At 45.0% G+C, this 14,803-nt stretch overlaps 2 protein-coding genes across 8 annotated transcripts in view; one reads left to right on the forward strand and one right to left on the reverse strand.

Annotated features, from left to right (window-relative positions):
- ENKUR (enkurin, TRPC channel interacting protein) overlaps positions 1-5,767 on the reverse strand; it is a 45,767-nt gene extending 40,000 nt beyond the window's left edge. Inside the window, exons 1-2 of the mRNA XM_033931397.1 lie at positions 5,634-5,767; positions 1,705-1,850 (exon numbers count right to left, since the gene is read on the reverse strand). Of these exons, the coding sequence (XP_033787288.1) occupies positions 1,705-1,850; positions 5,634-5,710 (223 nt within the window). The 5' untranslated portion in view covers positions 5,711-5,767. The remainder of the gene's footprint in view (positions 1-1,704; positions 1,851-5,633) is intronic.
- A 66-nt stretch (positions 5,768-5,833) lies between these two features.
- The window catches only part of THNSL1 (threonine synthase like 1), a 35,806-nt gene continuing 26,836 nt past the window's right edge, over positions 5,834-14,803 (forward strand). For 3 of the 7 annotated variants that reach the window (XM_033931385.1, XM_033931392.1, XM_033931388.1), the window contains exon 1: positions 5,834-5,977. The gene's annotated coding sequence lies outside the window, so the exon portion shown is untranslated. Of the gene's footprint in view, positions 5,978-6,251; positions 6,354-14,803 lie in introns of all 7 variants that reach the window. The other 4 variants (XM_033931387.1, XM_033931389.1, XM_033931386.1 and 1 more) reach the window with 3 other exon arrangements.

Below are 14,803 nucleotides of genomic sequence, written 5' to 3' on the forward strand. Positions count from 1 at the left end.
GCCAAACCTGCCTGTCCGGCAGGCAGCCAACGAAGGAATGAGGCCGGATTGGCCCATCCATCCTAAAGCTCCGCCTACTGGTGGGGCCTAAGGCGCGTGGGCCAATCAGAATAGGCCCTGGAGCCTTAGGTCCCACCTGGGGGCGCGGCCTGAGGCACATGGGCCCAACCCGACCATGTGCCTCAGGCCGCGCCCCCAGGTGGGACCTAAGGCTCCAGGGCCTATTCTGATTGGCCCACGCGCCTTAGGTCCCACCAGTAGGCGGAGCTTTAGGATGGATGGGCCAATCCGGCCTCATTCCTTCGTTGGCTGCCTGCCGGACAGGCGGGTTTGGCTCCCGTCTGTCCGGCCAACTACTAAAGGTACGGGGAAGGGGGGTGGGGGGTCGTGGGGGTCGCCAGGGGGATCGCGGGTCGGCTGGGGGGCGGTCGGAGGTTCTTGGGAGGGAGGGGGGTTTGCGTCGAGGGCAGGAGGGCCTGGGATCCCTCCTGCCCGTAATGTGGTGGGGTTAGGGGGTCGCCGTGGCCAGGAGGGTTTGGGCTCCCTTCTGGCCCAACTACCAAAGGTACGGGGAAGGGGGGTGGGGGGGTCGTGGGGGTCGCCAGGGGGATCGCGGGTCGGCTGGGGGGCGGTCGGAGGTTCTTGGGGGGGGGGGGGGTTTGCGGCGAGGGCAGGAGGGCCTGGGATCCCTCCTGCCCGTAATGTAGTGCGGGGTGGGGTTAGGGGGTCGCCGTGGCCAGGAGGATTTGGGCTCCCTCCTGGCCCGATATTGTTGGTGAGTCGGCGGTCCTTCGGGGGGGGGGGGGGGGGATGTATCGGACGTCGGGGGGGGGGGCATCAGGCTTTCAGGATGGGGACAGACCTTCAAGGGGGGACAGTGCACAGAAGTCAGGGGGGGTGAACGGAGAGTCGGGACAGCGCACGGAAAGTCAGGGCGGGCGAAAGGAGCGTCGGGCAGCATGCGCGGTATACCCGTGAGCGCGGTATATCAAAGTTTTTGTGCAAATCATCGTGATTTCTGCGCGCTATATCCGTGTGCGCGTTTTATACGGGTGCGTGTTATTTGCGTGAAAATACGGTAAACTTGGTATGCAGATCCCTCACTACCTGGGGTGATATGTTCTGGGGGTCTCGCGGCCCACCTGCATACATGGGCGGAGCTACAAACATAAAATCAGATTTCACCCATTCATGTCAATGGAAAAATTGTACAAAGCTGCCAACGCAAAAACGGCTTGCCCGATTTGAACGAAACTTGCAACACATCTTCCTTTTCATTTTAAGAGATTGCAAATTCCAGTGATACTTGCATTCTCTATCACAATCAACAAATCACAGGGACAGACTATTACATACTGTGGAGTGGATTTAAGATCCCCCTGTTTTTCCCATGGTCAACTCTATGTTGCTTGCTTAAGGGTGGGTTCACCCAAGAATTTATATGTTCTTGCTCCTGGAGGTGAAACTAAAAATGTTGTTTATTATCAAGTTTTGTGTTAGTTGTATTGTATTCATTTTGTCAAATATTTCACATTATAATTTTAATATTGTACTTTTTATAAAGCTGTAAAAAAATAATTTCATTCACCACTATAAAGTATCTTTATTTGAATCCATTTAGTGTTATTGCTATAATTAAATACCCCTGCAACACCGGGGCATCAGCTAGTACAGACTAAAAAATTAGATTCATCACAAACTTACTTTCTGGTAGCTTGGGCTCTTTAGAATGCTTCATTAAGTATTCTTTAGGAGATGGTACGTCAACTTTAGCAGGTCCCATGGTTTTGTGTATGGCTTTGTTTTTCTTGGCCTCATACCTCACAGTTTCTTTAAATGTTGATATATATCTTCAATGTAAAAAGAGCAAGATAGTAAATCACTCTTCCCCCCAAAAGTTAACAGAATAATCATTAAAATGTTTTTTACATTTTGGGCACTTAAACATTTATCTTGCATAAATGTCTAACTGCCTATTTATCAAACCAAACTGCATGCAAATGGGAATGAGGGCGTGGTATGAACATGATTTAGGCAAGGCAAGGGCATGGCAAGTTCATAGACGCTTAGGCCAGGATTCTATAAATGATGCCTACAAAAACGGCGCTGTCCATGTGTCAATCATGCTTAGGTGCCATTAACAGAATCAGGGTTACCAGTGTCTAAGTAATGTAGGCCAGGGTTTTAAAGGTCACATTTCTGGTGCATAGGTTTTATAGAGAATCGCACATAGTGGCGCCTAAGGTCACCTCTGACCCTAGCCATGCCTACTTCGACCTTAGGCGCCGCTAGACTACCATGTTGTAGGTGCAATTCTAGCATCAACCCTGGTATCCACTTTTTTAAAATGAGTTTTTAATTGGTTTTAAATGGCCAATTAAAGCAATTAAGTTAGGCGTCGGTAGGCTCAATTTAGGTGCCTACCGGCGCCTAACTTACAGTACTGTTTTCAGAATCTAGGCCTTAGTTTCCTTCTGAAAGATTGACCAGAGAATCCAGTTGGTTTACAGCACCTTTGAATGCTAGTTACAGCTCTTCCTCCAATATTTTTTTTTTTCTGCAACAAGTGGCGTACCTGGACAGCCAAATTTGGGTGGGTCTGAGCCCAAGGTAGGTGAGCACAAATTTTTCTTTGCCACATCCTACCTCAAAATATAAATACTTTAGCTAATGAGTATCCTCAAGCTCTGTCAGCTGAAGACTTTCTTTGAAGGTGACTAGAACTCCCTTTTACTAAGTTTGGGAGGCAACAGCAACATCCCTAAGCCACCGATGCTGGCACCTTATACATCCTTAGTTGTTGATGGCTCAAGGATGCTGTCGCTGACTGCAGAGCTTGGTAGAAGAATGTTCTGGCAATCTTTGAAGGAGGCCCTCAGCTGAGGATGCTCTGGAATCCCTACCAACTACACAGCAAGGGTCAGACCAGTGTTAGACATGCTAAGCCCAGGTCAGAAAATAAAGGCAGGCTCCTCTCCCTGATCCCCTCCAATTTCCCCACCTGCCATTACTATCACCAAATACAGACCATCACTAAATACGGAACAAGGGATCTAGACAAAAAATGAACTGGGAACCCCAAGAAGTTAAACTTAGCATGTACTGCAGCATGGGATAAATAAAATCAGAAATGCATTTCCTTTTCTACTGAACACAATACAAACATTTGCTATGCACATTTCCCAAAGCTGACATATTCCATTTAAAACATTCAAAATAAAGTACCTTTTTTTCTAACTTTGTTGTCTGGATATTTTAATTTTCTATCATGTTGGACCCAGTTTCTCTTTTCTGCTTTCCTCTCTGTCATCTGGCTGCTGTCCATTTGTTTTTTTTTCTCCTATCTATTCTCTCATACACCTGCCTTTGACATGTTGATTGCTCTTTTTTAGCTCTTTTCTCTGTTTTCTTTTCTGCCTCTCTGTCAAATTCAAAATTTCACCCTCTTTCTCACCCTTCTTTTCTGCTACCTCTTGAATTTCCATCTTCTTCTTTCACCCACTAGTTTTCCCATTCCCTATCTCACTCCTTCACCAGGCCTCCATTCACTCATCTTTAATATACTCCCTATTACAATAAACACTATCCTCTCATTAATTTTATTGCCACCCCCTCCTGGCCAATCCCATATAGTTTCACCATTCCCAGTTTTTCTCAATCCACCCTTCTGGCCCAGCATCTGCTCCATCTTTTTCACTTCCTTGTCCTCATAGCCTCTGGTCTCTCTGTCTTTTATTTCTTCCCTCCTGCCCTCTCCCCCATGGTCCAGCATTCTACCTCTCTTCCCTCATTCCGATTGTTTGGCATCTCTCCATCACTCCCTTCTGCTTCTGGATCCAATATCTCCCCCTTTCTTCCCTCTCCACCTGTTTATCTCTCCCTCCCTCTCATCCACCCCCATGTTCAATATCTCTTCCTCTCCCTCCCTTGTGCCCTAGGTCCAACATCTGTCTTCCCACTCCCTCCATGTAGCATCTTCCCTTCCTCCCTTCCACCATCAAGTACAGTATTTGTCCCTTTCTCCTCCCTGCACAATTTATCCCTTCCATATCCATTTTCTCCCTTTCTTACCCCTTGCCTCTCCCCTCTCCACATAGCCTCTCTCTCCTCAACCCCCATATACAAAATTTATCCTTCTTTCTCCTCTCCACCCCTTTACAGCATTTCTTCTCCCCCACCTCATATCGCTACACCTTAGGTTTTGGCCAGGTACTAGTGACCTGGATTGTCAGGAGTCACATCTACTACCAAGCACATTTAGGATATGGCAAACAGCTGCTATTGAGAATCACTCCACCAGAGAGATGGGGAGGAAGTAACCCTTTTAATCCTCCAGTGATTGTTGTCCCCTCTCTCTCTCTCAAACTGAGAAGGGAACCTGGATTGTTGTCCCCTCTCTCTCTCAAAATGAGAAGGGAACCTGGTTATTGTGAACTTCCCTGACCTACCTATGCCCCTCCTAGGGTCACACACCCCTGAAGATCCATGCAGAAAAACTTAGGCACTATTCTATAAATGGGTGCAATGTGTTTTTGCAAAGATCCACTGTTTCTTCCCTGTTTTGGCACCTTGCATTTTGTTAGAATACTTTTTTTGTGTTGAAAATGTAGCACAGAAGAAGCACCTAACGTTCGGCACCATATATACAAAATTCCTCCATAAGTGATTTGCTCAGAGTTACAAGGAGCTACAGTGGGACCTGAACCCAATTCCTCTAGTTCCTAGTTCTTAGGCCCCAGGCCCCCTACATTAACCCTATCTGTAATTTACAAAAAAAACACAAAAAATTCAGTTTACCTTTAGCAGATATTTTCGCTTTGTACTATTGGTCATGTAACTAGGGATTGATAATATCAAAACTCTTCTATCAGAGGAAACAATAGTAGGATCTAAGCCAAGTATTATATTTCATGCTCAAATATCTGAGGGAAATCAAAAGTTCTACCATTTCTTCAATGTGCAGGTGATGTGATGTGAACATATAATGTGATGTACCCAGGTATGTGGAGTCCTGTCAGTCTTAAATATCCTGCATCACAGTACCCTCTTCAATGACCTTGTCTGAACTGGCAAATATATCAAGCCTTGATAAATAATATAGAACCACTCTCAGTGTAACAGCTTAGAAATGGAGCCATATGTTTCAGCATACCAGTCCCCCTCCTAAAGGGTGATTTTTGTTGGAGCCCCCTCTCTAACGGCAGCCTAGGATGCAAAAGGCATGCATGAGATATATGGACTCCTTCATAAATGCAAACACTACCTCGTTCATGCTAACTGAAACAGTACTTATGTATTGGGACTCGCAGAACAAAAAGGACCTCAGGTTGCTGTATGCAGCAAGCCCTTTCAAAGCAAGGCTGCCGAGACTAAAAGTGGCAAAACTTTTGCCCTGAGGTCTTTTCACTTTTAGTCTCGGCATAGGGAAGGAAAAGCATTAGGATCCGTCAGAGCTAAAGTGTCATAGAGGTCTGTCAGAGCCATAACCTATGCCGAGACTAAAAGTGGCACCGACCTCAGATTTTTAAGGACTTGAAGTTAAGATCCGCGTTTTACCCCTTCCCCCTTAAAGTTAACGGCAAACAACAGAGCATTTCTCAACTCCGGTTCGAAGCGCCTCTGCCCGCGCTTACCTAGGGGGTTTGACGGATCTCTCCTCCTCTTGCGTTAGCAGGTTGTACACACACTCCATCGGATACATCTCCGTCATCTTCCAGTGGATAACGGGATGAAGTGCTAGGGGCGCGTGTGGCTATGTGGCGAGGAGGAGAAACCCCGCTACTTTCCCAGGCAGAGTTCCGCAGCTGCTTCTCGTAGCTTTTGCTCCTCTTGGTAACTCCTGGATACCGTCGCTAGGCAACGCCGGAGAGAGCGATACACGTCATTTCCGACTGGGGCCTGGCTTCTGCTTAGGAGGGATTGGCGGCTGGCGGCGGAGGAAGACGAGTAGCGCGTGGTCTGTAGTAAATATTTGTAGGTGTGTGTGTGATTGCTGTAAGGGGATGTGCTGGGGGGGGGGGAAGGGGGGAGGGAGAGTGGAAACTATAATATTAAATTCGCATATTCGTATTTCCGCTAACGGGGAAAGGATTGCTTATGTTGACTTAAAAGCTGAGTTAAGGGGCGCATGATATGCAGGACGGTTCCGTGTGTTGTCTATGTTTTTGGGGGGAAGGAAGGGAAGGGGGATTTTGAGCCTGAATAACATAATGAGCATTTGTTTCTCTCCCCCCCCCGCCCCCTTTTTCCAGTATTGGTGTGCCAGCTACTTTTGAAGGCTGACAACTCTAGTTCCTTTTCTTTCCTTTCCTTCTGGAGTAGGATATTGGGATTTTGATGACCAGGAAAATAAAGTTAAGAGTGACACTTATTATAGCTTTTTAATTGTATGTCTTCGTGAATAGGGGAATATATGAAACACATTAACAAAATATATAACTATAGATTGATACTATACATATACAGTATATATCCACAGTATCTGAACATAAATGTGTATATTGTGTCAAGTTAAAAAAAAATTGTTTAGCTTTTAAAAATGCATTTAGAAGAGATTTAAAGTTACCAAAGTAGAAAATAGCTGGGTTTAAAAAGAAGTTAGACAAGTTCCTAGAGAAAAAGTCCATAAACAATTCTTAGCCAGTTAGGCTTGGGGAAAGCCACTATCTTTAAAGCCCCTAATTTTTTTTTTTTTTTTTGAAGGGGGGGGGATATCCCTGCTTCGATCAGCTGAGCGGCTGTGGCAGGGGACTCCACTCCCCATCACATGTACAGCAAAATTGGCAGGAGGTTTGTCCACTTCCTCCTGCCTCTGACTCCTCCCCCCTCCCCCCCTCCCCCCCCCAAAAGCAGCCTGGCAAGAGGAATGCCCACTACCTCCTGCTGACACCCCCCCGGAACCCCAGACACTATTCCTGAAGCAACCCGGCAAGAGGGATGCCCACTCCCTCCTGACACCACCCCCCTGACCACTCCTCCAAACCTCCACCATGCCCCTGACATCCCACAAATCTTAACCCTCCAACACACCCCAAATCTGCAGACCTTCACCCTGCACTCCTAAGTCAAACTCAGCATCTCCCCCCCCAATACCTGTTAGAAGAAAGTCTAGCTGTATGCTTACTCTCGCCAATTGGTAGGCCTGCCACTCCAAAATGGTGGGCCTTTCCCTTCCTAGTGCATTCTGGGATGCACCAGGGAGTGGCCTAAGACTGTCCAGATACCTAAGGCCACTCCCTTAGGGGTGTGGATCTGCAGATTTGGGGGGTATCGGGGAGGGGAGTTAAGGTTTGTAGAGTGTCAGGGATTCCATGGGGGCTTGGGGAGGGGGGGTGGCGGCAGGACAGGCATCCCTCTTGTAGGGCTACTTTGGAGAGGGTCGGTAGCAGGAGAGAGTGGGCATCCCTCCTGTCGGTCTTCAACAGGTAGGGCAGGGGTTCTTGGGGGGGTGTCAGGGGAGTGGCAGCAGGAGGGACTGAGCACCCATCCTGTCGGGCTGCTTTTGGGGGCATCCCTCCTCGGACTGTTTCAGGGGGGTCGGGCGTCAGTGGCAGGAGGGAGTGGGCATCCCTCCTCCTGATTTTGCCATATGTGGCAGTGGGTTCCCTGCTGCAGTCGCTCAGCTGATCATAGCAGGGGCATTCCCCCCCCCCAATCAGCTGAGCTGGCAGGCCTCTCTGAAGCTGCGACTTCAGGAAGGCCTGCCAGCTCAACTGATCAGGAATTTCTTTGTTGAGTTTCAGCTCAGTGGCTGTGTCGATTTGAAATGTAGGCCAGCATTTTGTTGGCCTACATTTCAGGTGTCTATTGAGGCCCTAGGGAGATGCCTGGGGACGCTTAAGCTTGCCCAAGGCCACTTCTGGGGGAGCCCACATTCAGCTTTGGGTGAGCTTAAGTGTCTCTTGGCATCTCCCTACACTCACGACAAACACCCACAGTATAGGTGGCTTGCCATAGGATTTTTTTAACATGTGTCCCAATTGACTGTCAGACGCCTATCACTGTCTACAATTGGGACGCCTGTTTACAGAATCTGCCCCTAAATATCTTAAATTTGCCAGTTTCACAAATTAAAAGTTACTAGTGGTGTGGCATGTTGTTTAAAGTCATCTTGTAAAGTCCCTAAGAATTTTTCAAATCTATTTTTCAGATACCGTAGTTTCTAAAATATCCAGATCCTCATCAGCTGTATTAGTAATAATTTTTCTTTGAGGTACATAATATATACCGGAAATTAACCGTCAGTGTCTTCAAAAATATTTAAACAGGATGGAGTCAATTCAGAAGAAAGCTACTAAAATGGTCGGTGGTCTTCATCATAAGGTGTATAGGAACAGACTTAAAGAGGAAAGGTGGGAGAGGGGAGATATGATAGAGACATTTACCCCCCCCACTTTTACAAAACCATGATAGTATTTTTTAGCGCAGGCTAGCATACTGAATGCTCCGCGCTGCTTCCAACGCTCCTAGAGTTCCTGTGAATGCCGGGAGCAGCATAGAGATTCAGCGCGCCAGCCTGCGCTAAAAACCGCTATCACAGTTTTTGTAAAAGGGGGGAGGCTAAATACTTGCGTAGCATAAATGCACATGAGGTGAGTCTAATTTGAAGCTCTGTAATGAGAGGGCACAGGATGAAATTAAGAGGTAATACGCTCAGGAGTAATCTAAGGAAATACATTTTTACAGAAATGGTAGTAGATGCGTGGAATAGTCTCCTGATAAAAACAATGGAAACAAAGACTCTGAATTCTAGAAAGCATGAGCCAGGCATGTGGAATCTCTTAAGGAGAGGAGGAGATACTAGATGCTGCAGATGGGCAGACTGGATGAGCTATTTGGCCTTTATTTGCCGTCATGTTCCTATGTTTAAGTATTTCCTGAACAAAATCAATGCAGAAATCAAAGAAGTAACGGGAAAGTTCAATATTCAAATTCGTAGCTCTATATCATTTTTCTAAATATTAATGTTTTTGTTAAAACGCTGAAGTATCTTTTATGCATGATACATTCTTTGCCTTCAGTACCCACACTTTAGGTTTGAGGTCATTTAAGCATTTATCACAATCCATTAATTTTCAATCAGTTGAGCCTAATGCTTGAAATGTTTGCTCAGTAAATTCACAGAGTTGAGAAATGGATCCCCTTCATGAGTTTCCTTTACATCAATCAAAGTAATTTCAGTAGGATTCTGTTCAAGTGAGTTCCTCTATCAACCCTTTCCCCTTTCTTCTACCCTCTGATGTATCTCCTATCCTTAATGTATTTTAGTTGGGGTTTTTTGTAACCTATTGTAGTAGTACTGTAAACCGCTTAATGCTCACATACTTGCAGTATAGTAATAAATCCAGTCCAGTCCAGGGAAAATTCTGTACATAACAACTGAATGACTCAAATTAGGAGAGAAATAAAATCCCAGCTATTAAAGCATTCTGGGCCTTATTCTATAAACAATGCCTAGTGGCTCCTAATTTGTAGGTGCCGCTTTGCATAGTTGTCAATCAACCACTAAGAGTCCTTCATAAAATCACTCCTAGTGGTCTCTAGGCATGCTTAGGCATTGCTAGGTGTCCTTATTGTAGGCATCGGTATGTTAGTCTAGGGTTTTCCTGGCCTAATTTACCAGTGCCTAAGTCACCCTTGCCTACTTTTCAGGTAGGCATCACTATGCTTCGGAGGGCACCTCAACTTAGGCATCCCGATATCCGTGCACAACCTAAATTGATAATTGTTTTTTAATGGTGTCAAGCCATTTAAACCAATTAAAAACAATTAAGTTGCATGCAGAACTAACCCCTCCCCCTTACAAAACTGTAGTGTGGTTTTTAGCACACTGTTACTGCAGCGGTAACAGCTCCAATGCTCATAAAATTCCTCTGAGTGTTGGAGCTGTTACCGCTGTGGCTGGCGCTAAAAACCACACTATGGTTTTGTAAAAGGAAGGGGTAAGTTAGGTGTTGCTAGGTGTTTGTGATTAGGGTGCCTAGTGGCGCCTAAATTAGGTGTCATTTATAGAATCGGGCCCTCTCCACAAATACTTCAATATATTCTGTTTCCTCACTATCCCCCTCTTTTACTAAAGTGCGCTAGCTGATTTAGCGCCCACTAAATGCTAACGCGCCCATTATATTCTATGTCCACTCAACACCTGCTATTTTTAAAACTCTATTAATTTAATTTTCAAACATTTATTATTTTGTTATATACTTATGTAATAAATTATGTCACAATACATTACACAATATCATTCACTCCACACTTATAAATGAAACCCTCCCATTCCTTTCAATCACCCCAAAGTTCATTCATCCATTGTGCAAATCCTCCTGTAGATCTCTGTGCAACAATTTGCCTTGTTGGTCAACCACAGTCTTCTGGTCTCAAGTTTATTTTATGGATACTTTTCCAAATTCATTGTTTTATCTATGTTCCTCTTTTCAAAAGCAAACACAATCAATTCAGCTGTCAGCCCGACATAGTTCTATGTTTCACAATCAATGCGTCTTCAGGAGCTGAAGTCGTGAGGGTCTCTCCTACTTTGCAGCCTGAAATCGGGAGTAGTTCCAAACCGTGTGATCAGCTGGTGCACTCTGTTTCCACCATGCCTCAAACAGCAGTATACCAGCTGATCATCCTCTTTGCCTGAAAATGCCTTGATTTTGCTCAAAATCAGCTTAGATAGACTCCTCAGGTCCGGATACTCTGGATTCATGCCTTATTTGTGGTGGATGGCTGGCAGCGTCCTACTCAAAGTTATGGCGGGGGAGAACGACGCTGACATTTAATTCCTATTGGAGGGAGTGATTTATTTGGTAGATGCACTCACTATATGATATGTTCAGAGTACTCAGCAAGGTTTTTGCATACGCTTTCTCTGCCCATAGAATTCTGTGGATTAGACTGTGGGTGGGTGATTCTGCCTCTAAATCAACTCTGAGCAAATTGCCTTTCAAGGGTCAATTGCTCTTTGGTAAAGGGATGGATGATCTAATGGCTAATGCACAGGATTGCAGACCCAAGTCTCTTAACAGATAGCAGACCAAAGGCCTCTAGGTGGTCTGCTTGAGGTAATTTTCGTGGCTCTAGGTGCTTTCATCAGTACTCAGTGGGTTCTTTGGCCCAGTGATCCTTCCAGAGCCTGAAGCAGAGATTTGGGGGAGCTAAACATGCCCAATCTTCTGGAGCCCATGTCTCAGGGGCCCCCCCAAAAGCAGTTATGACACCAAAATGGCAACCGTAACCCCCAGGTTAGGAGGGAAGTTAATAGCTTATTGGGAAAGTCACCACAGACCACTGGGTGCTTGACATTATTAAGGAGGGGTACAAGCTTGAGTTTTTCCAACCCCTCCCAGGGCTGTTTGTAGACTCCCCGGTGGGAAGACCAGAAAAAGTTGTCAAGGTCCAAGCTATTTAGAATTGGCCAAAGAATTGGGATTGGACAGATAACTCCTATATTTCATTGTGCCCAAAAGAGACTCAGAAAATTGGAGGCCGATTCTGGACCTGAAGTTGGTAAATGCCACCATCAAGGTCTCGCATTTCCACATGTATATATTTAGTTAGGTCTGTCATTGCCTCTGTAGATCTGACGGAGGCCTGTCTATATATTCTCCTCTTTCCAGACCACATGAAATATTTAAGGTTCCATGTTCTGGAAAAAGACTTCCAATTCTCTGTCTTGCCATTTAGACTGGCTGCGGCACCACAAATCTTCACCAAGCTGATGATTGTAGTAGCAGCTTACCTCCGCAAGGAGGGTGTACAAGTACATCCATATCTGGACAATTGGCTGATTCAAGCCCCATCCGCAGCTGAGGGCAGAAGAGCAATGAGGTGCATGATTCAGCTCCTCCAGACTCTAGGCTGAGTTATAAATTTACAGAAGAGACACCTGGAACCGTCACAGTCTCTGGAGTACCTGGGCATATGTTTCAATACAAAGAACAAAGTTTTCCTCTCAGATACCCACAGGCTGAAGCTGCGGAACAAGTTTCCAAGTTTATTTATAATTTGATAGACCGGCCATCAACAAATATCTGGTCGGTGTACAGAGCTAAAATTAACAATTTAAAATAAGGGGGGAAAAAAATTAAATTATTGAGAAAATAAAAGGGGATGGGAAGTAGACTAGACATAGATGACTGGGTAATGGGGGAGTTGGTACATAAGGTAATAAGGGAGGGAAGATTTAATAAATACATTAGATTGAAAGTAAAATTAAAATGGAGGAACGAGGGGGAAGGGAAAAAACAAATAGGGAGTGGAGGTCGCTTCTTAAAAGCGGTTCTTAGTAAGCACTAATGAATATCTAAGGAGATGTCTAGCTTGTGTTTTGAAAGGCATTCTGAAATAGAAAGGTCTTAAGTTTAGACTTGATTTTGTCAAGGGAATTTTCGAGATGGGGGTGTGATGGCATAGCGTTCCAGAGGGTAGGAGCAGCGGCGGAGAAGTTGGTATTACAAGTGTAGAAAAGTTCTTTGATTGATGGAACGGTTAAAAGGTTCTGGTCGGCGGATCTCAAGGCTCAAGGAGAGGCATAGGGGATGAGTTGTTTAAAAAAGATGGACAATGGTTCGACTTGATTTTGAATATGAGAAGAAGAATTTTATATGTGATGCAATGGGAGACCAGAAGCCAGTGTGACTCACGGAGAAGCGGGGTGACATGATCATATTTTTTTGCATTGTTTATGAGTGACAGCTGTGTTTTGGTTAAGCTGTAACCGGCGAATTTCTTTTTGCGTAATCCCGTGATAGAGAGAGTTACAATAATCAATGTGTGAGATAATCAGGTAGTGAATAAGAGTTTTGATGGAAGAAGGTTCTAAGAGAGAGGTTACAGAGTGGATTAGATGGAGTTTAAAAACATTTTTGAATTACTGAACTAATTTGATCATGGTAGGTAAGATGGTTGTCTAGAATAACTCCTAATAGTTTAACTTTGGATTCAATGCAGATGGGCTGGTTAGTGTTTCGTTCTTTATGACAGAAAAAAGAGTGCCTGATGTTTTGTCTGTATTCAGAGACAGTCGATTATTGCGTAGCCATAGGCTGATACTGTTAAGTTTGTGATTTATTTCTTGTATGTCTTTTTGATTTGAAGGATTAATGGGGTGCAGAAGTTGGATGTCATTGGCGTAGGCAAAAGGGGTGAATCTTATTGATTGAGCTAATGTCAGTAATGGGACCAAAAAGATATTAAAGAGTAAGGGGGAGAGAATAGAGCCTTGTGGAACGCCGTAGGTCTGAATAATTGGAGAAGATGCTGAACCTCTAGAGTGGACTTGGAAGCTGCAATTTGAGAAATAGGAGGAAAACCAGTTGAGGACATGTTCTGAGATTCTGCAGTGTTTGAGTCGATGAAGAAGATGATCGTGTTCAATAGTATGACTTGCTGCCTAGAGATCGAGGGATATGAGAAGGATGGCTTTGTGGTGATCTAAATTATAGTAGATAGTAGTGGTAAATCCAAGAAGGGACAGTTCTGTCGAATGTTTAATGTGGAAACCTGTTTGATTAGGGTGTAGTGCATTGGTTTTTTCAAGAAAATCAGAAAGCTGATTGAACACTATTTTTTCAGTGAGTTTGTCAATGAAGGGAAGATTGGCAATGAGACAGTAGTTTTTACATTTGGGTGGATCTGAGTCTCAATTTTTTAATTTAGGGAAGACTAAAGCGGATTTCTATGAGTTTGGAACAGTGTTAGAAATGAGACTATTAGTTATCATTTCAAGAAGGAAAAGGTGTGAATATAGAGAATAATTTTTTTTTTAAAGTAGAAGGAGGGATAAATTTGGCAGTATTTGCAGCTATAGATATGCTCCCTTGGGCCAGGGTGCATTTGCCTCCTACAGGAGGCACTTTTATTCCACTGGTTTCTGCAAACGGATGCGTTGCCACTTCCTTGGACAGCTCCGGCCAGCTCCAGTACATCACAGCCTGAGCTGGTGGCTACAGCCACAGTCTTTTATCCAAGGAATGCCACTTTGAATTTCCACTGGGTGAGGCTCATGATAAATGCCAATCTCTTCAACTGGGGAGCACATTTGAGAGACGATTGGTGCAGAGGCATTGGTCCCTCGCACAGAGGAACTGATCGATCAGCAGGGTTGGAACTTAGAGCTATCCGCCTGGTTCTGCAAGTGCATCCTGGTTCTGCAGTACAAGTATTCGTAGATAATGCAACAGCAGTAGCATATGTCAATCGGCAGGTCGTCACCAAGAGTGCTCCTCTGCACTTGGAGACCCAAATGCTGTTTCATTGGGCAGAGAACTATCTGTTGCCAATCTCAGCACATATTGCAGGAGTGGACAATGTTCAAGAGGATTTCCTCAGCTACCAGACACTAGATCCTAGAGAATGGACTCTATCTCCTGAGGCATTTGACACCATCGTAAATCGCTGGGGGCGTCCGATAATCAATCTCATGGCATTGGCGTTCAATAGGAAAGCAGCTCGGTTCTTCAGCTGAAGATACAAGCTCAGAAGCAACAGCTTGGATGCTCTGGTTCAGCCGTGGCCCCAAGAAGGGCTGTTGTATCTCTGTGGACCATGATAAGCAAATTCCTGTGAAAGATAAGGGACCATCAGGGACTGGTAGTCCAGGTGATGCCAGATTTGCTGAAACAGACGTGGTATGTGGATCTAGTCCGTTTAAAGTGGGACCAGGATCTCAGATTACCTTGTCATCCAGGCTTGCTAATGCAGGGCCCTATTGCCCTGGAAAGTCCAGACAGCTTTGGTCTTAAGGCTTGGCTCTTGAGCGCACAGTATTAGTACACAAGGGCTATTCTGAAGTGGTCATTGC

This window comes from Geotrypetes seraphini, chromosome 2, assembly GCF_902459505.1.
Source record: "Geotrypetes seraphini chromosome 2, aGeoSer1.1, whole genome shotgun sequence".
Lineage (NCBI taxonomy): Eukaryota > Metazoa > Chordata > Amphibia > Gymnophiona > Dermophiidae > Geotrypetes > Geotrypetes seraphini.